At 32.2% G+C, this 27,940-nt stretch overlaps 2 protein-coding genes across 4 annotated transcripts in view; both read right to left on the bottom strand.

Annotated features, from left to right (window-relative positions):
• LOC127717947 (uncharacterized) overlaps positions 1-27,940 on the bottom strand; it is a 373,820-nt gene that overhangs the window by 266,996 nt on the left and 78,884 nt on the right. The gene's annotated exons all lie outside the window — the stretch shown is intronic.
• The window catches only part of LOC127717946 (uncharacterized), an 89,726-nt gene that overhangs the window by 59,044 nt on the left and 2,742 nt on the right, over positions 1-27,940 (bottom strand). Inside the window, exons 2-9 of the mRNA XM_052223826.1 lie at positions 22,032-22,068; positions 20,953-21,381; positions 15,667-15,749; positions 5,731-5,785; positions 4,868-4,903; positions 3,831-3,874; positions 2,622-2,765; positions 1,395-1,576 (exon numbers count right to left, since the gene is read on the bottom strand). Of these exons, the coding sequence (XP_052079786.1) occupies positions 1,395-1,576; positions 2,622-2,765; positions 3,831-3,874; positions 4,868-4,903; positions 5,731-5,785; positions 15,667-15,749; positions 20,953-21,381; positions 22,032-22,068 (1,010 nt within the window). The remainder of the gene's footprint in view (positions 1-1,394; positions 1,577-2,621; positions 2,766-3,830; positions 3,875-4,867; positions 4,904-5,730; positions 5,786-15,666; positions 15,750-20,952; positions 21,382-22,031; positions 22,069-27,940) is intronic.

The raw sequence follows: 27,940 nt of genomic DNA, 5'->3' as shown, positions 1-27,940 counted from the left end.
CAACGCCATGGCTAAAAAAGAAAAAGACAAACAGACAAATAATATTACACAAGACTAGTAAATATCATAGTTTTCATGATAATAGGCAAAAATGAAAAAACAAAATGGTAAAATTTGTCAATTATGGCCAATAACTCCTATAAGAATTTGTCTAACAGTTTTGACATATATGGACAATTGGTAGAGCTCATTATTCTGAACATATTTGCTCCATTCAGATTTTCTCTATTTCTAATGGTTCAAAAAATAATAGACAAAACTTGCATTCTACCCCTATGTTCTATTTTTAGCCATGTCAGCCATGTTGGTTGGTTAGCGGAGTCATCTGACACATTTTTTTTAACTAGAAACCATAATGATGATTGTGGTCAAGTTTGGTTTAATTTGTCTCAGTAGTTTCAGAGGAGAACTTTTGTAAAAGATTACAAAAATTTACAAAAAATTGTTAAAAATTTACTATGAAGTACTATATACTCCTTAAGGGAAAACTTGACCAATTTGGTCATTTTGACTTATTGGTAGATCTTACTTTACTGAACAATTTTGCTGTTTATAGTTTATCTCTATCTATTATAACATTCAAGATAATAACCAAAAACTGCAAAATTTCCTAAAAAGTACCAATTCAGGGGCAGCAACCTATCAACAGGTTGTCTGATGCGTGTGTAAATTTCAGGGCAGATAGATCTTAACCTGATGAACAATTTTACCCCTGTCAGAATTGCTCTTAATGCTTTAGTTTCAGAGATAAAAGCCAAAAACTGCAATTTACCCCCATGTTCTATTTTTAGCCATGGTGGCCATCTTGGTTGATGGGCGGGGTTATCAGATGCATTTTTTTAAACTAGATACCCTAAGGATTATTTTGACCAATTTTGGTTATATTTGGCCAAATAGTTTCAGATGAGATTTTTGTAAAAGTTAACGGACGACGACGAGGGACGACAGACCCCAAGTGATGAGAAAAGCTCACTTGGCCCTTTTGGGCCAGGTGAGCTAAAAATAAGAACTGGCATTCTGATAACTGATATATATATATATATCTGTATTAGATTATCCAGAAAAAAAAACAATAATTAATCTTGCATTTCTGTCCATTTTATAAAAATCACAATAATTAATGCATGCAATAATTTCTGAATTTACAGTACTATATGTTAATAAATATGTATGGTTAATAGAAAAATCATTTGTTCATGGATTTTAAAATTTTATTTTTTTAAATTGTTAATTTCAAATTAATGGCAAAAATATGCATGCTGTTTGGTGTGCAAAAAAAAATCAAAATAATAACCATTATATCCATGAAAGTTGGAACCATGCAAAAGAATCAATTTTATATAAAATTAATGCTTTTAGTCACATCTTACATGATGAGACCTTTTAACAATTACCTGGTTTTAGCATGATAATAGTACACATTGCCTTCCAAGTCTTTTGCAAATTCCCAGTTAGGTGGGAGTGATTGAACTCTCAATTTTGGTGGTGGAGGTGGTGGTGGTAGTAATGGAATATCATCTTGTACAATTGTCTCGGTACATGAAACATGCTGTGATAAATCTGGTAGTTGTTGTAGCTGTTAATAATTCAAAAGTAAAAACAAATTTGAATGTCTTCAAGCTTTTCATAGTTATAACAAGAATAGTCCATTGTACACTGATGCCCCACTCCCACTATCAATTTCTATATTCAGTGGACCATGAAATAAGGGTCAATACTCTAATTTGGCATTAAAATTAGAAAGATCATATCATAGGGAACATATGTACTAAGTTTCAAGATGATTAGACTTCAACTTCATCAAACTACCTTGACCAAAAACTTTAACCTGAAGTGAGCACTATCATTTTCTATGTTCAGTGGACCGTGAAATTAAGATTATGAATACCAAAAACTTTAACTTGAAGCGGCACAGACGGATGCATGAACAGCAAACAAACAGACGAAAGGATGAACGAACAAATGAAGAAGGGACGCACAGACGCAAAGACCGAAAAACATAATGCCCCTAAGTGGGGTATAAAAAAAAAAGTGATGTGGTATAATTGCCAATAATGTCCTCTTTTGAAACAAGACTTAAATTTTCAATATTTTCCCACTACAATGCATTTCAAATTTCCCCAAAAATGTAAATCAACAAAATAATGTCAACCCAAATTGCTTTGAAAGTTATTGGCTTATAATTATTCTGAATTAGTCAAATTACCTCAAAAGTGTAGGTCTGGCAATTATGTCAATGTTTGTCAGACAAAACATATTTCAACAGCTCTGCTATTTCACTTGATTTTATTTGATATTTTTTTTCTTAATTTAATTGATCTAGTCCTATAAGCCAATCTTAAGTTTTTTTTAATGAATGAGTTACACCAGTTGACCAAAGGTCAATTGCTGTAAAAGACATATTCGAAAAATAGGTATTCTGCAACGTTGTAAAGTGATTATTGTGACATTAAAAATATATGGGAAAGAGCACAAATTCATAAGTCATCTATGGACTTAAAGCTCTTTCGATTTGTGAATACTTTACCTTCAAATGAAAAGATTTAAATAGATGAATTAGAGCACCCTTCTTATACTAATTTCAGTTTCCAGGTAACTACATGTTTCAAACATAATCTTACTCTGTCTTTTAGTGCCTCTTTATATTGCTGTTTAATTGTGTCATCAACAGTGTCAACTTCTAATTGATCCTCCATCACATCTCTAATTATTAGATCCTTATTTAAAGCAGGAGCTGATTCCAGCACAGTCTCCAAACCTGAAATCTAAAAAGTATAAAATAAAAAAATTTGAAATAAATATTCCATTATATTTTTGGTTACCTGATATTCAGACATATAAAAATTGTCCTTGGTCAAGAATTAAAATAAAATTGCTTATGTTTCTTAAAAAAAAATTCAACATATTCACTTTAATGACTCTTCACTTAGTGTAAATTGTACCATGAAAAACCCAGGAATCAAACTGCCTAATTTTGACTTAACCTGTTATTAATATACAGTTTTAAATGGAGGGGTTTTAAAATGGTTTATACTATTCAACAAAAATACTGTTGAAAGACTTCATAACTACAAACGGTACTGATGTCAAAGTAATGCCTAGACTTCCATAAAGAATCTGTTGGTTAAAGTTATATCAGATGATTGTAAAACTTTGAATTAAGTCAGAATTTTGAAATTTTCTAAGATAAATAAAATGAAACTAGATATGGACAATCCCCTGTACCATTTCAACTGGCTCCACTCTGAATGAGGTACTACTTCCAATTGCGTCAGAAATAGTTTAATTTTAACGTTGTATTACCAATAATTGTGACGTAACGTAACCTCATATGAACCGCATTTTGTATATTTCATCACTTACAGTTACCTATCATTAAATTGTCCTGAAGACACCACCATAAGTGGCTAAACATGTAGACCAGAATAAAGCATTTCCATGCAGTAATCCAGGATGTTGTTGTCTTTTTATAGTTTTATTTTCCCAAGGTTTTAAGACAACAGTAGCATACATCGGTATCCATCCCGATTACTCTGCCAGCCTGTACGGTAAGAAGGTGTTGGTTAACTTGTGTAGATGTTTTCACTTATGTTTAAACAGTCTAAAATAAAGGAAATGGGATTACTAATATAACTATTATCTGTGGATGCAGTTTACATTTGTCACTAATTCTGCTGTTGCTTTATATAGATTGTGATCAGAGTATATAAGTAGGTGTTGTAGAGTGGTAAGGAGTGAAATCACAAGTCAGATCAACTCACATTACACACACCAAAAAAATATGTGCTATCTGCAAATAAGAATGATTATTGAAGTTAAGTTCTACTTACATATTCTGCCCTTTTGTGTTCTTTACTGTTATTCCTTTTTCTGCCTAATGAATTAAAAAAATAATTCAATGAGGGATGATACATTTTTTTCTGAACTTATTTCCACTACTACATGCATATGCAAGTCAATCATTCATGTGATAGGCAATCAATTTCAATTCTTAAGAATGAAAGTTCTTCTACATTCAGGTTTTTAGACCCCATAGGGCCAAATAAAAACAATCAAAACACTGCACCAACTCAGCTCAAGATTTGTTCAATGAATGAAATGTCCTTACTGTGTCAGATACCTACACTATTATATACAAAGAAAACAATGAAGTTTCCGTTTATCTAAGTCAGCGTTCTTCAACTAATTATTCAGTACTTTTTACTAGTCTCCTTACTACTTAAAGAGAACACACTAACTATTGTAATAATGCATATGAAAATAACGGAAAAAATTATTTTTGGAGTGTTCAAAACTCTCTGGATGTTTTTGACAAATTACTTGCTTTTGACAAATTACTTGCTTTTGATTGTCCTTTCAATTTGGTTGACATTTATGAACTTTGGACTCAGATACACTAGACTACACTCCAGAGATCAGAGATTTTGTTACCACTCATTACTTAAAACCTTTACTAAATTCTTTCATAAATACAAAGATTAGTCTTATTACATATGTACCCTGCCACAAAGGCTACCATAATCGCTATTTGTCATGATTACACAAAACAGCAGATTGGGACAGGTATATCCTGTGTGCCTATATTTTACAAAAGAGGGGCGAAAGATACCAGAGGGACAGTCAAACTCATAGATGGAAAATAAACTTTCACACTTTTTAGTTTATATGTTTTGTGACAAATATTTCATGCATATTCAGGACAATCCTTTTAATTAACCAAATGCAGACAAGTACATTGGCAATAATCATTCATATTAATGCAATACTAATTATCAATATTCAAGAAAATTCAGTAACTCATATTCAAATCTTTTTGGGACTAGCCAAGTACTTCTTATACATTTAGAGTTTTTCATCAGTTTCATACCTATGTGACCAGGTTGTCCTACTTTAAATCTTCCACCTGTAAAGAAAATACATTAAAAGATAATAACTTATCCTTTCTGTAAGTTTATATTCTATGATGTAAGAAACATCTTTTTTTGCATGTAGGATTTGTATATAGTAAGTTAACAAATCAAGATTAAAAGATCTCAAAATACAAAATTAATTAATATATCTCCCACATTTGCATGTCCCTTTCCAGAGTCAGGAACCTTGATAGTAGTTGCCATATGTTAATTTAGTACAACCTTTATATTAATTGGAGAAATGGTTGTTAATGACAGATCTGTGCTAGTTAAATATATTCACGACTTTTAAAGACTCTGGACAATTAGGAGATTGACACAGTTTGAAGACTTAATGTTGCTTGTCTACATGTCTTTTTGTCAATTTTGTTGATGGGTTGCTGTCTCATTGACATTTACCCTATAGCTCCTTCAAATTATAATAAACTCTATCATTTTATACAAAATAAACACAAAATAAATTACAAATTGCCACATTTAAATAGAATGCTTACAGTTACTGAAAACAAGCTCAAATCATTGTTTATGTTGATTTAGAATGTTGGTTCATATAACATTTTTACAGCAATGTCATAATTATAATGCTGAAACTTGTAACAACAAAGGATTTGTAGCTCATAATGTGATATGGGTTTTGCTCATGGTTGAAGGTCATGCAGTGCCTTATTATTGTTTACATTCCCATCCTTTTGTTTCTGGAGGATAGTTGTCAGATTGGCTACCATAACAGTTTTCCTGATAGTTGTACTTTTAAAGATAGAACGATTTCATATATCATATAAACACATATACAATGTATATCTAAGTATTAACATGTTACCTTTCAGTTTAGAAATACAAAATCTCTTCAGACTAACATAGCATTTCTTAGTCATCTGAAAGCAAAATTTTTTAATTTACAAAGACCTTAATTTGTTGCAATGGTCATGCACCAACTAATAGTAAGATTCTAGTGCATAATATATTACTATTTTCATATTAAAATTATGTGACTTCAATGTGATGCAACAATGACTTTTACAAGGTGGCATTGTAGGTCTTTCATGCAACAGAAACTTTTCTGATGATGAAATATAATGATAATGGTAAGTTTTTTGTGCCATTTTTTGTAACAAAGAGTCAGTTTACATAGATTGGAATAAAAAAACAGTCTTCATTATCCAACTAAAACGAAACCATAAGTATTCCAAATAAAAATCATTTTTCAATGTAACTTTACTGAATAAATACAAAAACTTGTCTAACTGATTTTTACCGTGACACCCAATTTTTAACACAATCCAGTGTTCGAACAATAAGCTCTTGCTGCATCAGGACATGATTGAAAATGAAACTATAAACATTTCAAATTCTGTAGCATACATATCAAAAAAGTGAAACTGTTAGCTACTGCTCACTGATGATACCCCCACCGCAACTGGATAATCTTAATACATGTAATAGTGTAAAAATATGTAAATGTTTTCGGTAAACAGGAAGTTGTTGAGTGATGAATCTGAAAACGCATCACACAGTATAGCTGACTCATATAAACCCTGAAACCAAATTTCTGAAATCCTTGTAATGTATTTCCTGAGAAAAATGTGACGAAAATTTTCAACTTGGGGTGTCATGTGTAAAATGATGTAAGTGTTTTTGGTAAACAGGAAATTGTTGAGTGATTAATCTGAAAAGGCATCACACTGTATAGCTGACTCATATAAACCCTGAAACCAAATTTCAGAAATCCTTGTAATGTAGTGCCTGAGAAAAATGTGACAAATATTTTTAACTTGGATGTCATGTGTAAAATGATGCAAGTGTTCGGTTAACAGATGAATCTGAAAATACATCATATGGTATAACTGACTCATATAAACTCTGAAACTAAGTTTCAGAAATCCTTGTAATGTAGTTCCTAAGAAAGATGGGACGAAAAATATTCATGGGACAGACGGACAGACTGATGAATGGATGGATGGATGGAAAGACAGACGGACGGACGGACGGACGGACGGACGGACAGAGGTAAAACAGTATACCCCCACTTTTTAAAAGCAGGGGTATAAAAATGGCAAATCAATTTATCCAACAAATTATGTTTGCAAAAATAGATTAAAAAGAAAAACATGAATGTGTATTCACAAGGAAACACAATGCCCCACTTGTACTATCATAATTTGATGTTCTGTGAACCTTGAAAATAGGGTCAAATTCCTAAATTGGCAAATGTTTTAATATATATATATTCACATTATTATGATCATGTGTACTGAAGTTTCTCTTGTTCTTTCAAAAGGCCAGATTATTTGGCAATTTGGTTTATTGCTGTCAAATTAAAGTATTTAATTAATAGGTGAAATTATTTTAAAGAAATTTTATTTTGAACTAAATTCAGATAGATTAATATATAATTGAGATATGTGTAGAGTTTTATCAAATCCAAGTTGATTTGAAAAAGTTAAGAATTTTTTTTTTTCTTAATTAAAATACATAGAATTTTTTAATAAAATGTCAAAAATATAATAAAAAGTATGGCTCACTGGACTTTTTTTCATGCTACAGGTTGTGCAAAATTGTCAGATTTTGTATAGATTATGCATGGAAAATCCAGTTTTGTGGGATAAAAAGAAAACTACATGATAGAATTTTAAGACAAAATATAAGAAAATAGCTCTTATAACATGCTTTCAGATAAGAAAAAGAAAAAAACCAGGTCACCGAACTTGTTTTCTTACTACATATTATAAAAGGTAAATTCACAATACTTTCTATTAAAAACATTATTTTATCTGAGTTATCTCCCCTTATATCGCAAAGTTGAAAAAAATGAATCAAACACCATTATGGTGTTCTTTTAGAAATTACAGCCGTAAATATGATAAAACACATAATTTTCTATATTTACATCAAAAGTTTTACACATGAATTACATACTGCTCTCAAAATTTGCACATTTTATTAAAGATCTAGACCAACTGTTATCTGCTACTTCAAAATCCAAGATAGAGAAAGACACCTGAGCCAGCTTAATTAAATTTTTAAACTGACAGCAATAAACCAAACTACCATTGATAGCCTGGCATTTTGTAAGACCAACATATATTTGAGATAGCTGTAGAGTTTTATCCATTTGATTGATAAAAGTTATAGAAATTTTTAAAGGTGACTACCTGAATTTAATCCAAACTGAAAATCTAGCTTTTTCACTAATAGATTAAATCTTAAATTTGACAGCAATAAACTAAATGAACAAGAAACCTGGCATTTTGTAAGATCAATATATAATTGACATAGATGGGGCAATATGTGCAAAAGATTTTCCATAGGGGGTAATGGTAAAGTTTTCTTCTGCAGCTCAGTCCATATCAGAAACTTGGATATGTATGATGGCTTGTTTCGAAGCTGACACATTTTCACATATGTGGTTAATTTTCGAGGTACGAAGTGAGATTAATTTTTTCTGTAAATTAGCATACCCCAAAAATCCTTTCGTGATGCTCAGCTCCTTGTGGTAAAAAATCCCTTTTTTTCACACTATAAGTTCTTTGAAAATTTAATACTTTGAATACATTTAATAACTCCATAGTTTTTACACTTTTATTCTATGGTCATCTACTTTTTTAATCAACACAAATGGTTAAGCTCAGTCACTTGTTAAAAATAGAAACATGTCCAATATCACTACACAGAGATTTTTTGTTTACCCACATCTTTTGTGTTCCTCAATTGGAGGCGCATTAGGGATATTGACCCAGATGGCTGATTCAGACCAAGTCAAAACTATAAAAGACTAAATTAAAGGTCAAGATTGGTCAAGACTGAGTAGAGACTAGTCAAGACTGAGTTGAGACTGGCTAAGACTTGTCAAGCATTTGTCAATACTATATTCAGACTATACAAAGAGTATCAAGTACTCAATCAGAATTATTAATTAAAGTCTAGATCAAAGTCAAGTACTGTCAAATACAGTTGATATTATGTCAAGTCGTGTCAAGTTTAACCTGTGCTTCTTGTTGAGCACAAAATATGGTATTTTCAGACTCTGAGCAGTTCATAGTGATGTCAACTATAGGTTTTGTGCAGGTTAAAACACTATCTTTATATCAAAGGATTAAATGAGTCAAGAATTTGTCATCTTATGGTAAATCTGTTCACAGAGTTTGATAGATTATTCTAACAAACATGATTAACATAAGATATTATAGGTATTTCAAAACAAACAGGTGCTAGGATCTTCTTGAACTTTAATGTGAGCTTCAACTTCATTTTGAAAGTCTTACTCTGACCTTTATCAATATGATTGCTGGTCCTTTGCCTTTGTTAACGTGCATGTAAGGAATTGTGTGATAAATTTATGAACCATATACTTTATTTATATCACTTATACATAATTTAACTTATTTCAATAATAAGGTAGAATGTGTCTCCAGTGATCATAAACGTCCAGCGCCATGAGCAATATGCACATTTTGACAAAAAAATGGTGGAGTGAGTGACAAATGTCAGCACCAATGTGGCATACAGTATATTCGCTCTTTAACGTTTAGATATCTTGAAATGAATTTCTGATCATGTTTCATGTCACCATAATTGTGTACAAAAAGGTGTTGTGTTTCACTCCAATGACAGGATCACCAACTACATGTTTGGTACATCTCTGGTGTTTTGCTTCATGTTAATGATAGCAACGTGCGGTATATCTGATTACAAAATAAATGTAACCAACCATGATCCAAATTTTCAAAGAAAATAACTTTAATTCTGCTCAACAGCAAAGTAAACTTCTTAACATGACTTACCGGGTGTAGAATATGAATAAATCTAGTTTTCCCGTACTTAGGAATTTTGGAAGGAGATTAACCCATACTGAGAGTAGTGAACATTTACTAATATGTTATCATTGCATAGTTGTTCAATTAATGAAAGAATCAAATTGAATTATAGTTTGATATGATTTGAGTTCTGAATTTAGCCTGATGGAAACATCCCATGTAGTCTTAGTGCATCAAGCTGTTACTAGAATGTGCCATCAAGAATAAGAAATAAAAAAGGGACAAGACCATTGCCAACATAAAACAAGAGGCTCTCAAGAGCCTGAATCGCTCACCTGTATTTCAGAGGAGAAGATTTTTAAATGTTAGCAAACTTGATGAACAAATTGTGTAAAATTGTCTTTAAAGGGCAATAACTCCTTAAGGGGTCAATTGACAATTTTGGTCATATTAACTTTTTTGTAGATCTTACTTTACGGAACATTATTGCTGCTTACAGTTTACATATATCTATAGTAATATTCAAAATAATAACAAATAAAATGCTCCACTGGGTGCAGCTTGATACGAGGTCGAACCCTGAACAGTTGGGGCAAGTATGGACACAACATTCAAGCTTGATACAGCACTGAATTTGGATTGTGATTAAATATTTGACACAGCATAGGTTTCTGACACAGAATGAATGTGGTCTAAGAACTTAAAAATTTTTAATTTACCTATTCAAACCATATCATTATTATTTATTTGCTTTTATATATAAATCAGAAATAACCAATTTAAAATGGAAAATTTTAAAGAAAAAAAAAGGAAAAAAAAATCCCCCCCCAAATTTTTTGAACCCCCTTATGATTCATCACCCCCAAACTCAATCCCAGCCTTCCCTTTGTGGTATGGTACCTTGCAGTACAATTTCATAGAGATCCATACACTTGAACACAAGTTATTGTCTGGAAACTAGAAAAATGCTTGTTTTTTGGCCCTTTTTTGGCCCCATATTCCATAACATTTAGGGCAATTACCCCCAAACTCAAACCCAGCTTTCCCTTTGTGATATGGAACCTTGTAGTACAATTTCATAAAGATCCATTCACTTAAACACAAGTTATTGTCCTTAAACTAGAAAAAAATGCTTGTTTTTTGCCCCTTTTTGGCCCCTAATTCCTACAATTTTGAGGCAATTACCCCCAAAATCAATCCAAACATTCCCTTTGTGATATGGAACCTTGCAGTACAATTTCAGAGAGATCCATACACTTGAACACAAGTTATTGTCTGGAAACTAGAAAAATGCTTATTTTTGGCCCCTTTTTGGCCCCTTATTCCTAAACGTTTTGGGCAATTACCCCCAAACTCAATTCCAGCTTCCCTTTGTGATATGGAAACTTGTAGTACAATTTCAGAAAGATCCATACACTTACACACAAGTTATTGTCATGAAACTAGAAAAATGCTTGTTTTTGCCCCTTTTTTAGCCCCTAATTCCTTAAATTTTGAGGCAGTTACCCCCAAAATCAATCCAAGCATTCCCTTTGTGATATGAAATCTTGTGGTACAATGTCAGAGAGATCCATACACTAACACACAAGTTATGTCTGGAAGTTACAAAAATGCTTATTTTTGGCCCCTTTTTGGCCCCTAATTCCTTAACTGTTGGTACCATAACCCCCAAAATCAATCTCAACCTTCCTTTTGTGGTATGGAACCTTGTAGTACAATTTCAGAAAGATCCATAGACTTACACACAAGTTATTGTCACGAAACTAGAAAAATGCTTGTTTTTTTGGCCCCTATTTCCTAAAATTTTGAGGCAATTACCCCCAAAATCAATCCAAACATTCCCTTTGTGATATGGAACCTTGCAGTACAATTTCAGAGAGATCCATACACTTGAACACAAGTTATTGTCTGGAAACTAGAAAAATGCTTATTTTTGGCCCCTTATTCCTAAACGATTTGGGCAATTACCCCCAAACTCAATTCCAGCTTCCCTTTGTGATATGGAACCTTGTAGTATAATTTCAGAAAGATCCATACACTTACACACAAGTTATTGTCATGAAACTAGAAAAATGCTTGTTTTTGCCCCTTTTTTAGCCCTTAATTCCTAAAATTTTGAGGCAATTACCCCCAAAATCAATCCAAGCATTCCCTTTGTGATATGGAACCTTGTGATGTGGTACAATGCCAGAGAGATCCATAAACTAACACACAAGTTATGTCTGGAAGTTACAAAAATGCTTATTTTTGGCCCCTAAATCCTTAACTGTTGGTACCATAGACCCCAAAATCAATCCCAACCTTCCTTTTGTGGTATTGAACCTTATGGTAAAATTTCATAGAGATCCATTCACTTAAACTAAAGTTAGAGTGCGAAAACCAATGAGTCTTTGGACGACGACGCCAGACAACGGCATAGACGACGCCAACGTCATATCAATATATGACCACAAAATTTTTTTGCGGTTGTATAAAAACTGCAAAATTTTGTTAAAACTACCAATTCTGTGGCAGCAACCCAACAACAGGTTGTTCGATTCGTCTGAAATATTTCAGGGCCGATAGGTCTTGACCAATTAAACAATATTACCCCATGTCACATTTGCTCTAAAAGATTTAGTTTTTGAGATATAAGCCAAAAACTGCATTTGACCCTTATGTTCTATTTTTAGCCATGGCATCCATGTTTGTCGATGGATACAAACTTCTGATAAAATTTATAAACAAGATACCCTAAGGAACATTTAGTTAAAAGTTTGAAGGTATTTGGCACGGTAGTTTCAGAGGAGAAGATTTTTGAAATAGTTTACAACGACAGACGACGACGACAGACGAGGGACGACAACGGACGCCAAGTGATGGCATAAGCTCACATGGGGCCCTTCGGGCCCTGGTGAGCTAAAAAGACGATACACAAAACATTACACAGATAACTAAAGAATCAGTTACACGAAACCCACAAAAATCAGAAAAAAGATCATGTGCTCCAGACGGGTAATCTGTCATGGTGTGTTATTTGGCTTATATTTGTGTTAGTGTTATTTTGGATAAAAAATATGTTTTATTTTAAGAAAGAAAATTTTATATTTGTATTTTGTAAAATTTTTAATTAATTTTGTTTTAATTGATTTTTACCTATGCTGTGGCATTAATACTCAAAATGTCACAGTTTGCTCAAAGCACTTTGTTTTGAAATATTAATTGTAATTAGCATATTTCACTTTAAAAGTTTAAGATTTTATCAAAACATTATAGGATTAGGCTTTGTTAATTAAAGTCTATTTTTGCTAATGAGAGTAATATTAACATGTCGAGACATATTTATCTATTTTTGGATTTAGTAAAATTTAGGAAAATCAGTCATCTTTTTGGGACCTAAACTTGCACTGCTAAAGTCTACTATACTGGATCTGTAAGACTGTTGATCAGTCTACCAGTTGACTTTGTAGTGTTTAGACAAAAATGTTATTTTTGACTCACCTTTTATTTTTTGATAATTTTTTAGAAAACAGTCAGTGTTTCGGAAGCTTTCCTCTCACTACTCACGTCATGATACTGGACCTACAAGACTGTCTACCAGTCTACCAGTTGACGGTTTAGTGTTGAGACAAAATTTATCTCTGACTCATAATTTAACTTTGGAAAATATTTTTGAGAATCTTTTATTTTTGAGACTTTTACATTTTGATTTTGAGATTAAGTTCATTTTATGATTTAGTAGTTTTGGCATTTATTTTACATTTTACATTGTAAGGAGAAATAGTTTTACTTTGGAGTTGATATTTAGATTTTTTACTTTGTACTTTAATTATTATTATTATTTGGCATTGTTTACTAATTGATTGTTATCATCATCCATCTAAATTGTTATCGTTGATTAAATTATGAAAACCTTCCTTTCATTTTAGCTATGCCTATCAGAACATTAAGTCTAGCGATAGACTGACCCCCTGTCCCTAGGTTCCAGCACATACGAGTTAGCTCCCCCTTATCTAACAGTGCTCTGTGGGACCTTGGTGACAAATCAATTCTTCCTTCAATATTAATGGATCAGGTGATTAAAATACTGATAGAAATAGAGATGAATGGTGAGCTCGGTTCATTACATGTAAACATGACTTGAATTTTGTCATTATTAAAAAACATGAGGTCAAAACACAGTTAAAACGTAGTATCCTAATAAATAGTATCATGATGAGGAGAAACGATGTCAGAACGACGTGATTCAATTGACTGAAAATACGTCATTTTGATGTTACTATTATGTCTGTATATGGAATTGTTAGTAAAATTAAGTAATTTCAAGGTCAGTAATATGTTGTACCGACGTCAAAATTACTTCAGGAAGATGTATTTGATACCATCCATTTCTACCTAAAAATAATGTTAGTTAATGACGTAAACGCAACCAAAAATTACTTTAAAAGTTACGTTGTACTGATGTAATTGTGTTTGCTGGGTTGTCACATAAATCACCATGAACTAAATAAACATTTATTCACTGAAGCTAAAAGCATAGGAACAATATCAATTAAAATCATACAGGTTAGTACCTCTTTCTTGAAATATATGCTTTCTTATTTTTTTGTTATATACGAATGACCCATTCATTTGACAACATGGCTCATCATAAATACTAAAATAACAAGGTCAAATTTATTAGCCAGCATGATATGTAAAAACAACGAATTAAGAATTCAACTTTATCTATAACTAATGTAGGACAATGGTGTTGATTAATAAACAGCTGTGCCATGAGCGCATGATACGCCCATCGTCTTGTGTGTGAATTTTTATGCAATAAGCATAAATAGTTTCTGACATACGGCATGACATGCGAAAACCCCCTTTTTTTTTAACAAAAACTCAATATCTCTAAAATAAAATTTTGAATCAAAACCAAAAAGTATACAGATCTTTAGATTAATATAACTAAGAAGTGTGTAAAATTTTAAGCAATAATCATAAATCGTTTTTGAGATAAGGCGTGACATGTGAAAACCCCCCTTTTAAAAAAATAAAAATCAATATCTCAAAAATAAAATTTTGAATCAAAACCAAAAAGTATACAGATCTTTAGATTAATATAACTAAGAAGTGTGTAAGATTTTGAGCAATAATCATAAATCGTTTAGAGATACAGCGCGACATGTGAAAAACCCATCCCCCTTTTTTGACAAAATACTCAGTAACTCAAAAATAAAATTTTGAATCATCACCAAAAAGTATACAGATCTTAAGATAAATATAACTAAAAAGTGTGTAAAGTTTTAAGCAATAATCATAAATTTTTTTTGAGATAAGGTGCGACATGTGAAAAAAAACACATACCTGTTTTAGTTACTAAATAAGTTCCGTAACTCAAAAAGTTTTAATCTTATTTTCACCAAAAAGTATACAGATCGTTTGACCATCATAAGAAACAACTATGTTAAGTTTCATGAAATTTAGATAAGTCATTCTCAAGTTACGGTGCGACATGTTTACGCCGGACAGACAGACGGACGGACACCGGACATTTGTATACCATAATACGTCCCGTCAAAAATTGACAGGCGTATAAAAATTACAACATTCCAGGCCCTTTTTTTCCCCACATAATTAATATTACCAATAATTCACAAGTTCTGGGTCTAATACCATACTGATATATGTACCAATAGAATATGTCACCTGTAGTTTCCTGTTGTAGTTCTTCTTTATTCTTTCCTCCACAATATGGAGTACCACTACTATATTGTAGTGAGAAAACCAGGACTGGTTCAAACAGAAAGATTTTGAGAGCAGAGAAAACTGTGCACCTTATAATTAGTATGACTTTATCAAATAACAATAAGAGAACTAAAAATCCAGGCTAAAAATAAGACATAGGTACTTTCATTCAGTCACGGGCCTGCCATGTCGCTTGTGTGTTCTAGTTAATACAAAAATGGCCTATTGAAATTTTTAGGGGGGCCCAGGGCCCAAACAGAAAAAAATCTTTCAAGATCAATGTGTCTTACCTGAAGTTTAGAAGACAGCACTTGCTCAGTAGGTAGACTACCATCACACATTTTCTGTTTGCTTTCAAGTAAACTAGATTCACCTGTTTGTAATAGAAATGCAATACTGGATTAATCTCCCAAAGCTTACAACCTTGATTTCATGGAGTAGACTAAACCATCAATGTATGAAGTTTATACAATATAATGTATACATGTACAAATTTTTGACAAAGAGAAAGGTATAGTCTGTATCTTATTTTGACATTATCATGGAAATGTTGAAATTGAAATGGCATACTTTAACATAAAAACTATGTAAATTATTCAAAGTCAATAAACCATGACTGAAAGTGCAGGAGCAAATAATCTACCTGGATATTAGTTATGTTATAATGTTGACCCAACTGCATACCAATTATTGTGGCATACCAATTATCAGTGACCATAATTAGTTGCTCATCTTACACTGACCTACAAAAAGGTTGATGCTGAAGACGATGTTTTCAAAAATAGTCTTGCCTACCAACCTTGTAATATGCACTAGAAGCAGGAATCACACAGATATTGCATAGCACAACAGATCACATCAATCATCAACACATGGTTCCTCCGAAATAACAAACAAACACTGAACTTGTTTAAACATATACATGATATATAACTAAATATGTTTTGTTATTCATTCATAAAAACATATGGTCCTAAAACCTATCAATATTATGCACTTATAATTTAGCATGGCAAAACTACTCCTCATACTGCATTACTTTTTATGACATCTTAACACTAAATCTGTCACGGAGAACATGGTTTATTTGTTAGTAGTTGTTGGCTTTGAACTAGTTTTCAGTAACTGCAAGTACAATTAGATTGGTACTTAGTGTCTTTTGTCTTTCATTAGTTGTTTTTAGATTGCATGTTGATCTGATGAGCAAACCTATTTCTAATTGATTTTTACAGTTATTTTATGCTATTACACCACTGTCAGAGATTATGGAAGTAATAGTTATCCCATGAGGACGCGGTGTGTCAGTGTAAGATCATCCTGATGGCCGTAGGCCACAGGGTGATCTTAAACTGACACACCAAGTCCGAATGGGATAACTATTTTACATCCCAGCTGTTCTAGATTAGTTACATAAACATTAACGCTTCATAAAATCTAATTTAAAACGCCACACAATCCTTATAATATACATTATATATAATTATATAGTATATACTCTTAATGATCCCCGAACACAATGTTTGAGTATATTAAATTAACAGTGAGTTCGTATCCAGTCATCCTGGTGTAGAGGTTTGAGTCGTGGGTTTATATGCTAAAGGTCTTGAGTTCGAATCCCAGCCTATTTACTGGATTTTTTCTACATACATTTTGAAAGTAAGTCTTTTCTGTATAAATAATTCTAAGTTTATTGTGGATTTGACAGTCCCGCCAAAATGTTACAAAACAAAGGAAAGCATGCAAAACAAAGAAACTCAAGGTAGGGTGATCTGGTAGGGGTGATCCGGCTCAGATCACCCCTGGTAGAACAAAGGAGATGGGATGTAAGGGTTGAGCACTCATCAGGAATTCCAACCCATTCCTAATATTTATGTTAAGTATTGGAGAAACAAAATTAAGGGGCACAAGGGGTATGTGAAACGTACAGTATGCAACAAGAATGTAACTCCTGTACAAAATGTGACGCCTGTAAATGACACTAAAACCAGTCATAGAAATCATATTTTATCCTGGCGTCATTGCAGTGTTTAAGGAATGCATGTCCAGGCGTCAACTAGGCGTAAACCAGGCGGAAACCAAGCGTAACTGAGGCGGAAACCCGGCGTTAAATTAGGCGTAATATTTAAATGAACAGAAAACCAGGCGTAATATGCAAATGAGTATGCCTGGTCAATAAATAAACCAGGCGTAATGTCCTTACATAATACTACACTTAATTTAAATCAGTGTTTTACCCGTGCTGTGTATTTTGTGTATTTGATACAAATTTGTACTGTTGATTAAATTTCTCACTGTTTGACATAAAACTTGAAATAATTTTAACAATTGAAGAAGCTATAATTTAAATAAAGACATATAAGAATTATGACAATTAATTTTTTTTGAAATAAATCTAGCATTAGGATTAACTTGTTTTGAAAATTAATGTCATTATCAAATTGAACTAAAAAATCAATGATAATATTGTCATTTAACTTGTGAAAGATTTAAATGTTATTATCCAAGGATGAGTGAGGATTTCCAGAATTTGAAATAATGTTAAAAAATAAAAACTTAATAACTTAGTTTACTCACATACTTATTCTTTACCATGTATACTACTTTCCTTTCATTTCACAATTTTCATTCATCAATTTGATTCCATAATTCCAATTTCAAATTCTTCCAAAAAGCACAAAAAAAGCTAATTTCCCCTGAATATTTCAAGCTGCCATATGTCCAACTCTTGCAAGCTAATACCAGAGAGCCAAATTTTGAATAAAATTCCCATGATCCTTTAAACAAAGCATTATGGGTATTATGAATTACGCCCTTCCAACAGTTTTACGCCCGTAGGAAAATTTACGCCTTGCTTATTTTATTTTACGTCAGGTTTACCACTTTTTTCTACGCCTGGAAATGCTACAAATTTACGTTTCCTGCTCCATTACATGTGGATCTGGACACGTAACTACCACTTACGCCAGGTTTACGCCTGGTTTACGCCAGATTTCAAGGCGTAATACGCCTTATAATTTCGTACGGGTTGCTGCCAGGCATTCTTGCAGAATACTAATTAAATAATTACCCTTGATTGCAATGAGGGTGGCATGTTTTATAGTAATTAATCATATATAAATGTCACTTCTATGACTGGACATGTGTGTATGTGTAATATAAATGGTAAGGTAAAAAAAATTGTGTTTAACTTCAATTTTCTTCTGAATTATTTGAAAATGGCAAACCCATTTTTAATGCCCAGATCAGGCTTGGCACAACCTGTCCAGAATATAATTTGTCAGACTTGCAGTCATAGAAATTGGGCTTTGGCATTTACAGGACCAAACTGATGATTCTTCAAATTTTTCTTAGGAATGTATTACAAAATTAACAAAAATCGACAGGACAGAATATATTTTTACAGGACATGTCCTGTCGGTCTTATGCTAGCTTAGAGGTCTTGACTTGTCTGGACAATAGGACCTTTTTGGAAGCTCTGGTACACCTTTTTCATAGTAAAATTTAGTCATTCAAGTATATTAAACATAACTTTTTTATTTAATTTGAAGTATCATACAATATTTAATTAATGGATAACCTATAAGATAAGATAAGATAAGATATTTTTATTCCAATTAAATGGCCCATGAAGAGCAAAGTAATTTATTACAATGATTTTGATAATTGACATTATAATGTTGATATAAATCATATATAAATATGAATAAAATCATCTCAATTCTAAGATGTTAAACCACAGCCAGATCAGAGCCACACACATATTAGTAACAAGCATTCTGAGAGTATTGCATGGCAATACATAGTCCCCTACCAGTTAAAATTCATTGTACTGGAACAAAATGCTAACTTGATCTATAACTTGTCATGGTGTAAACTATACAACAAGTATCAAGTCAATATCTTCAAGCAATTTGACAAAAAAAGTGCGGAAAACTGATTATTTTAGTGAATTTCCTAAGTCCAAGGACCATAACTCTGCAATAAACTAACAGATCGGAACAAAATTTAACTTGATCTGTAACTTGTCATGATAAAACTGTATACCAATTATCAAATCAATATCTTCAAGCATGATGAAAAAAAGAGTGGAAAACTGCATATTTGAGTGAATTTCCTAAGTCCAACGACCACAACTCTGCACAAAGTCATCAGACCGTAACAAAATTCGAACTTGATCTGTAACTTGTCATAATAAAACTATATACCAATTATCACATTAATATCTTCAAGCATGACGAAAAAAAGTGCCGAAAACTGATTATATGAGTGAATTTTCTAGTCTAAGGACCATAACTCTGCACAAAATCATCAGACCAGAACAAGATTCAGGACCTGTAACTTGCCATGATAAAACAATATATCAAATATCAAATCAATATCTTCAAGCATAAAGAAAAAAAGTGTGGAAAACTGATTTGCCGTGCTGACGATGGACAGACAGACAGACAGAGTCCCAGGGGTTTTTCTGGGTATTTTGGGAAAAAGGACCCTGGCCAGTTGTGGGAATTTTTTCACACGCTTTTCAATGAAATTGGGAAAACAGCAAATAAACCAGATTTGAGTTTTAGTGTGTTTGGTTCATTAAAAGTTATCTTTTATTGTGAAAATAAAGTAAGAAAGATTTTTACTGGCCCTTCAAAATTGAGAAGAAATTACCTCTTGGAATTGTAGTAATATGTTTACACTACCTATAAAAACATATCTACATGTAATATCAACATTTATTAATGATAAAGAAAATTACTGTCACATTTTATTGGATTTTGACATGAAAATTTGTGAACTAAAAGTAATTTTGAGTTTCTGTATAAAATATTTCCTGCTTTATCTTTCTTTTCCATATATCTTTTAGTTTTCAATTCTAGAGTTTATATTTCATCATCATAGATGTATTTTGTCACTTGCCTGGAATTATTATTTTTTTATTGTATTTGATCGGCAAACCTGGAATTACCCTTATCCAACCCCGGAATCTGATCCGGTATTGTAATTGTCTTCATTTCCGGTTTATGGTACCATTGTTTTTCAATGTTGTTTTTGTCAGTCAGATACGATTTTACTCAGATTTACACATTACTTGTTGGCGATTTTCAGCATAAAGCTAGCAGTTGAACAAAATGAACATCGCTGTCATGAATAATAAAGATGAAAATAAATTTTGAGATCGTTTGGGAATTTTGCTCCCAAAATTAGGAAAAATGAAGGGTAATTGCCATTGGGAATGGGTCCGAATAATGGACCCTGTGGAATGCTAGAAAAATCCATGCAGACAGACGAACGGAGAGCAATCCTAAAGTCCCCTTCGACTTCGTCGGTAGAGGACTGAAAAAAGCATTACAATTATATCTAATACAAACAGGCAAATATTCTCAACGGGTTAGATAAAAACATATATCTGTACTATATTGATAGCTTTCTCAGTTCAAAACATTTATTAATTTCCTATACCCATGAATTCCACAAATTAGTATACATTGAATAAACTGAATCTGCAGTAAATAAATGAATCATATATGAACTAAATAAAGTATAAACCAAACTATTTGGGAGATATTTTGTTCATGAAATTTACTTACACAATAAACTGCCTTGTCTAAAATCATCCCTTTCAGTATGTTTAAGTATTTTCTGCTTTGTTGAAAGTAGGTCAAGGTCATCCATTGATGGCGCATTATTGTCAGCAGAAAGGACTTCAGAAGAATTTCCAGGGTCTGTTGACTTGCCATGTGACTGAATATATGAACTGTGTACATGAGTACTTCCAATATCTTCATGGTGTACAATACTGTCATGAGATTTAAGAGAACTATTAATAGAACTAGAATCTGCAGGATTTGTTAATTGACTGCTCACAGAACTTAAAAGATCATGCGACTCTAGGTCATCAGCATCGTAGTGATTTTTATCTTGACTCGAATCATGTTCTGTATCATCATTGGAGTGAGAGATAAGAGGCATTTGTGTCTTTACAACCTCACGCTCTACTTTATGCTTTGGAAGACTGTCTAAAATGAGAAAGCACACAGAATCATGGTACACTTGTTATATCATTTACTATAAATTTGTAAGATTTGTCTGATGTTTCAGTTTGTTTTACTTAAACAGACATTTAGATGCAATCGTAAAGTTTCGACAGAGTTTGGTTATGTACTTTTCTGTCAATTAAAAAATTATCGTTAAAAAATAAAAAATCAATTGAGCCATGCTTTCTTTTCCTTTTTAATTAGTCTGATTCTCATAGAATAGTATTTTTCATTATTCATTTATAAAGAAAAAGGGATTAGCCCCAAATTAATTAGTAACTGCATTTTAAATTCTGAGTAACACACAGCATTTCCCTTAATTACAAAAATTTGTTACATTGATCAACTATCAAAATGAAAGATTGGACCCAATAATCTCTGAATTTACTGATATACTTTCCCTCATAATTATACATTGTCATTTAAGGAGTGTCTAAGGGTTGGTCTCTCATTTACATCATAGCCAACATTTGATTATCAATTTTTCTTTTGAATAAACTCATCCTAGAAACATGTACCAGGATTGAAATTTCAAAATTGAAATAACAAAATAATAACTTTTGTAATTGCCTTAATTTGGGAAATAGGATAGCAAGCAACATCTAAATTAAATGATATAAATATATATGTACCTTTATCATCAGATGCTTCATCTGTATTGGTTGTAGACTGTAAATGAAATTTTGATGAAAATCTCTAGAATCAAAGCCGTAAGTATTTGATCAACTAGAAAAGTATCAAACTACTTTTCAGACTAAAGGTAAGCAGAGATTTTTTAAATGGAAAAAACAATGCTGAAAATCTCTCCTTACATGATAGAAATAAGTACCCATTATCAGGTTGTCTGTATATTGATATTGTAAAATATCAGCTCTGCTAACTATATCGGCAAAATTTGACTTTTAAATAGACCTTGCCATGCTGATCATTTTTTTTATTTAAAGTGTCTATTTATCTATTATAATTTAAATCATATAAGTCATAAGGAAAAAAAATGTTTCTCTCTAAGTATCATAGTTTTCATGATAGTCGGCAATTAGAGGCTCTCAGAGCCTGTTTCGCTCACCTGTATTAACTGTTATTTTGGATATCATGTAAGGCCAAAATAAAATATTATCCGTTTACGGTTACTCGACCGTCCCTATTTTGGGGTGCTGACCCTTATTCAAAAATGAAATCAAAAGTGAAAGTACAAAGCCGGAAACGCCTACTTTCAGTTTAAAACAAAAGTGAAAGTAGGTGCGTGATCATCTGAGCACTTTAATCTTAAAATCGCGTACTCGATATTGAAGCGTTTTTACGATCTAGATCTCAATGGCAGCCTGCATGGCCCAATAGGCTGAGGCAGCAAGCGTGGTCGCATTAAAGTTAAAAAAATGCGACCACATGCTTACAAAATCTATTATGACAACGTTACAAAACAAATTAATAATTGGTACCGATGTGTTTGATCTGTACCATAGTAAACAACCTGCAAAAACATACAAAGTAACGGTGACTTGCAAGACTGAAATTCAACAAGGTGAATTAATTCATTTCTGCATATATGCCTGCATACATGTACATTAATAAACCTATATAATAGAAAGGACAAAACAATTTATTTTAAGTTTATAATGACAGTAAAAAGTTAATATAGTCACTTAATATTAGTTAAAACAACATGTAACAACATCACACATCTCGCCAAAAAAAAAAATGGAAATACCTACCTACCTACCCTATTTTTTTAAAGGATGTAACCTTAAACAGACATATATTTTTTGTTTGCCTAAAATAAGGTTAAAATCATAATTAATAGTATTGGATACCCTTATAATGATTGAGGCCAAGTTTGGTTTAATTTGACCCATAATAAAAGCAGGTCATTCCATTGTAGCAGGGTTCGACACTAACGCTAGTCCGCTAGCCAGAGGCTAGTAAAAATTACAGTTAATTCACGTAAATTTTGATTGTCAGACATTTTTAACATGAAAGGTACTTTTTGGGGAGGGGAAAGAAACAGAAACAATGATGGTACTTAATACATTGAATTAACCACGTGTGTTACAAACGCCGTGATGATTCTAATCAGAAACCTGGATCTCAAAAGTGCTTTCATAATATCAAAATAAAAACATGAATACGAAATTTACATACATTACTACCGATACCATCACTGTTTGGGAAAAATGTACAACTTATTGGGAGGAATTTTAAGTCAGTTTTTTAGTAATTGGGAATTTTCTCTAGGGGGAAAAAGCTGTATTTCGAATGTAATTTGAGGCAAACAATATCACTGAATTATTGTCATAAAAACAAAATTATAGGTCTCTGCAAGGATTTGTATACTATACAATTCCTTGGTCTCTGGTAAAACTATACAGATTTTTAGGAATAAAATCTTGTCCTGCAAAAAAAAAAATAAACTGAAACAACAAGGGAAAAGAAGGAGTCCATGAAGAATTATGACAAAAAACAGCAAGGGCAAAGCTTTCCTCTTATGTGAGTGTATTTTTAAATCCCTAACTTATCCATCTTCATTAAAGACACTAGTAATAATGATAAGTAAAATGAGGATAATGATGAAGTAATGATCTAAAGGGGTCTTCAAAATAAGTCGAACACATTCTTAATAAATATGATTAAAATATGATTTTTTTAATTTTTTTTTTTGGTATTTTTTATAAGCAAACCAGTGAAATTTCTTGAAACAAAACATGTTCAAAACCCTCTGGAAATGCTCCAGAACCCAGGATTTAGCTTCATTTGTATCAAAATTTTCTGGGGGGGCATGCCCCCAAACCCTCCTAGATAGGGTCGTGCAGGAGGGCTAGTGAATTGAAAAGAGGACTAGTAGAATAATAATTTCACTAGCCCTGCAGGCTAGTACATAACTTTAGTTTTTTACAATTTTCCTTTAGGCTTCTATAGTAAACCCCTATGTTCTATTTTTAGCCATGGCTTCCATATTGGTTGAATGACAGGGTCATTGGATACATGTTTCAATCAAGATACCCTATAGAAAATTGTGGCTAAGTTTAATTCTATTAGGCCCAGTAGCTTAAACGGAGAAGATTTTTGTAAAAGATTACAAAAATTTACAAAAAAATTTATAATAAAGGGCATAACTTCTTAAGGGGTCAATTGACAATTTTTGTCATGTTGACTTATTTGTAGATCTTACTTTGAACAATTTTTCTGTTTACAGTTTATCTCATTTTTTACAATATTCAAGATAAAAACAAAAAACTGCAAAATTTCCTCAAAATTACCAATTCGGGGGCAGCAACCCAAAAAATGGGTTCTCTGATGCATCTGAAAATTTCAGGCCAGATAGATCTAAACCTGATGAAAATTTAAACCCATGTCAGATTTGCTCTAAATGCTTTAGTTTCAGAGATATAAGCCAAAAACTGCATTTTACCACCATGTTCTATTTTTAGCCATGGCGGCCATGTTTGTCGATGGATCAAAACTTCGGATATAATTTATAAACTAGATACCCTAAGGAACATTTAGTTAAAAGTTTGAAGGTATTTGGCCCAGTAGTTTCAGAGGAGAAGATTTTTGAAATAGTTTACGACGACAGACGACGGACGACGACGGACGCCAAGCGATGGCATAAGCTCACACGGGGCCCTTCGGGCCCAGGTGAGCTAAAAAGACGATACACAAAACATTACACAGATAACTAAAGAATCAGTTACATCAGATACATTTTTTAAACTAGATACCCTAAGGATGATTTAGGCCAAGTTTAGTTGTATTTGGCTCAGTAGTTTCAGAAGAGAAGCTTTTTGTAAAAGTTAACTGACGACGACGACAGACGCCAAGTGATGAGAAAAGCTCACTTGGCCCTTTGAAAAAAAATTGTAAAAAATTGTCATTTATGGGCAATAACACTTAAAAGAATTTGTCTAACAGTTTTGAAGTATATGGACAATTTGTAGAGGTCATTATAAAACTTGCATTTTACCCCTATGTTCTATCTTTAGCCATGTCGGCCATGTTGGTTGGAAGGTTGGGTCATCAGACACATTTTTAAAACTAATTACCCTAATGATGATTTTGGCCAAGTTTGGTTGAATTTGTCTCTGTAGTTTCAGAGAAGATTTTTGTAAAAGATTACAAAAATTTACAAAAATTGTTAAACACTGACTATAAAGGGCAATAACTCCTCAAAGGGTCAAGTGACAATTTTGGTCATGTTGACTTATTTGTAGATCTTACTTTGCTGAACAAATTTGCTGTTTACAGTTTATCTCCATCTAGTATTATAAAATTCAAGATAATAACCAAAAACTGCATAATTTCCTCAAAATTACCAATTCTGGGGGTGTCTGATGCGTCTGAAAATTTCAGGCCAGATAGAATTAAACCTGATGAAAATTTAAAACCCAATTAATTAATTATGGGAATTGGTAGACAGACTATTGATTACACGAAACATAGTTGACCTTTGCTTTTTGCCTACAATATCTGAGATGTATAAATGTATTGTTTTGTTTTTTGTTGTATTTATCAACAAACTCAGTGGTTTTAGTCAATTTGATGCTCATTGGGTGGTTGAAGCTGTGCCTTTGGCAATCTTAAAGCTCTTTGTATTCTACTTAAACTTTTTCTGTAATCCTTTTTTTACCATTTATAGTATGGGACTTTTTGGTAAATTTTCATAGAGATCAGTAGGCTTTTTCTCAGGTTATTTTTTGGAAACCAAGTGTCACTAATTTCATACCATTATACTGCCACACAAATTTTGTGGTCATAATAAAAACTTTTAAATAATAAGTTGATTTTCTGTTATTCAACTAAAAGAATGCATGTGTTGCGCTTAGCATTCACCCACTTGCTTTATGACAGAATCAGAAAACATAATGTAAATTCTGAAAGATCTACAATGAAACAATTCATCATGAGCTGCTGACCAAGTATGAAGTTGATTCTATTCAGTAGTTTTTGACAGTGAGTGATGAGTGATGGATGTAAAAGCATATCACATGGTAAATGACTATATCATGATCACACGAAGATTAATACACACATGAAGAAGTCCTGACATACATTTTTCATGAAAAACATGATAATTTCATACATTGCCATTATGAGAAAGAATACATAAGTACTTGAAAGTAAAAAGGAACTCTAAAGACAAAGATCTTTAAAATGCACGACTCAATATAACATGCTCAAATGACGCCTGATACCAAATTTCAGGAATCTGATTTGTAGCTCCAGTGTTCTCCTCAGGATTTTTGGATAGCACCAGGGTAACGCGTCCCGTCGCGTCGCTTAGTTATATTTCTAGTTACTGCAATTTTTATGTCTCTTGTCATAAGGAGATATAAAATTAATAAGAACAAATATTGTGTTATTATTTGAACCAGTTTCTATCTTAAATTTTAATAAAAAGAAATTTTTCATTAATTTTAAAACATTTTGCCATAGATTTCATGTAAATATTAACCTTTCTTGTCTTTGGTGATAATCAAACATAGATAGATCTACAGACTTAATACTGCACTGAAATCTAAATCTTTATTTGTCATGATCCATTTAAAAAGAATTCCTAAATCTATAAATTTATCTTAGGTCTATAGATCTATAAGAAACCATATTCAATGTCAACAACAAAGTCTCCCTATTTTCCCGCCTAAATGACAGAAAGTAGATATGAATATATTTAATATGTGCTTATGGATAAAATTTGCAAAATTACTTCTGTTATTCATTAATTGTGGATATAGATATCCAGTTTGAAGGTACAGTCATACATTTTATTTATAAAATAGAATAGATTGCAATTAATTGTAAATAAACTTGAATATATTCTACGTGAACTAACTCAGGGTCATGTGATATGTACAGATGTCCGTTCCCTTTTAATTACTTGTTGACAGATACTATAGTTTGAAACCTGACTGTCATGCAATAACTATGTCATAACTAAAGATTTTGGCCATGGATTAATCAGACATATAATACTATAATATAAGAATTGAGAAATGTATAAATGTCAATTCGATTATACGTAAAGATCCAACTTTATTATGTACAAAAAATGTACCGGTCCACTCTGTTTGTGTACATAGTATTTGCCGACTTGTCACTGGTCAGCGCTTGGGTGGTGAGTGAATTAATAATAAGCCATAAATAAATAGTTATCTGTGATCATAAAGTTATGGAGCTGATCTCTTAATTAAAACACAAAAGAATCATGTTATAAGTGTTAAAAACATCGATTAAATCCAATCAAAAAGGTTAACCTCATAAGGTAAATCGATCACGTGGTGTAAACAGTCTAGGTGGAACTGGTATGAACTGGTCAAATTTCACCTGGAATTTTATACCTCACGGAAAAGATTTAACAAGTTGTTTAAAACTTTACCAATTTACGATTTTTTAACTGAAAGTTTTAGCACCACGGAGAAAAAGTATACATCGCAGTAAGAACGATACCACAACGGTAAAAAAATATACATCGCGGGCCTGCGGTCCTTTAAGGGCCTGGGGAGAACACTGTAGCTCCTAACAACAAATTGAGTGTGACAAAAATATTATG

The sequence above is a fragment of the Mytilus californianus genome, unplaced genomic scaffold, assembly GCF_021869535.1.
Source record: "Mytilus californianus isolate M0D057914Y unplaced genomic scaffold, xbMytCali1.0.p SCAF_10, whole genome shotgun sequence".
Taxonomy (NCBI): domain Eukaryota; kingdom Metazoa; phylum Mollusca; class Bivalvia; order Mytilida; family Mytilidae; genus Mytilus; species Mytilus californianus.
Note: the sequence above shows the minus strand (reverse complement) of the source record. Positions and strands in the feature narration are given on the sequence as shown.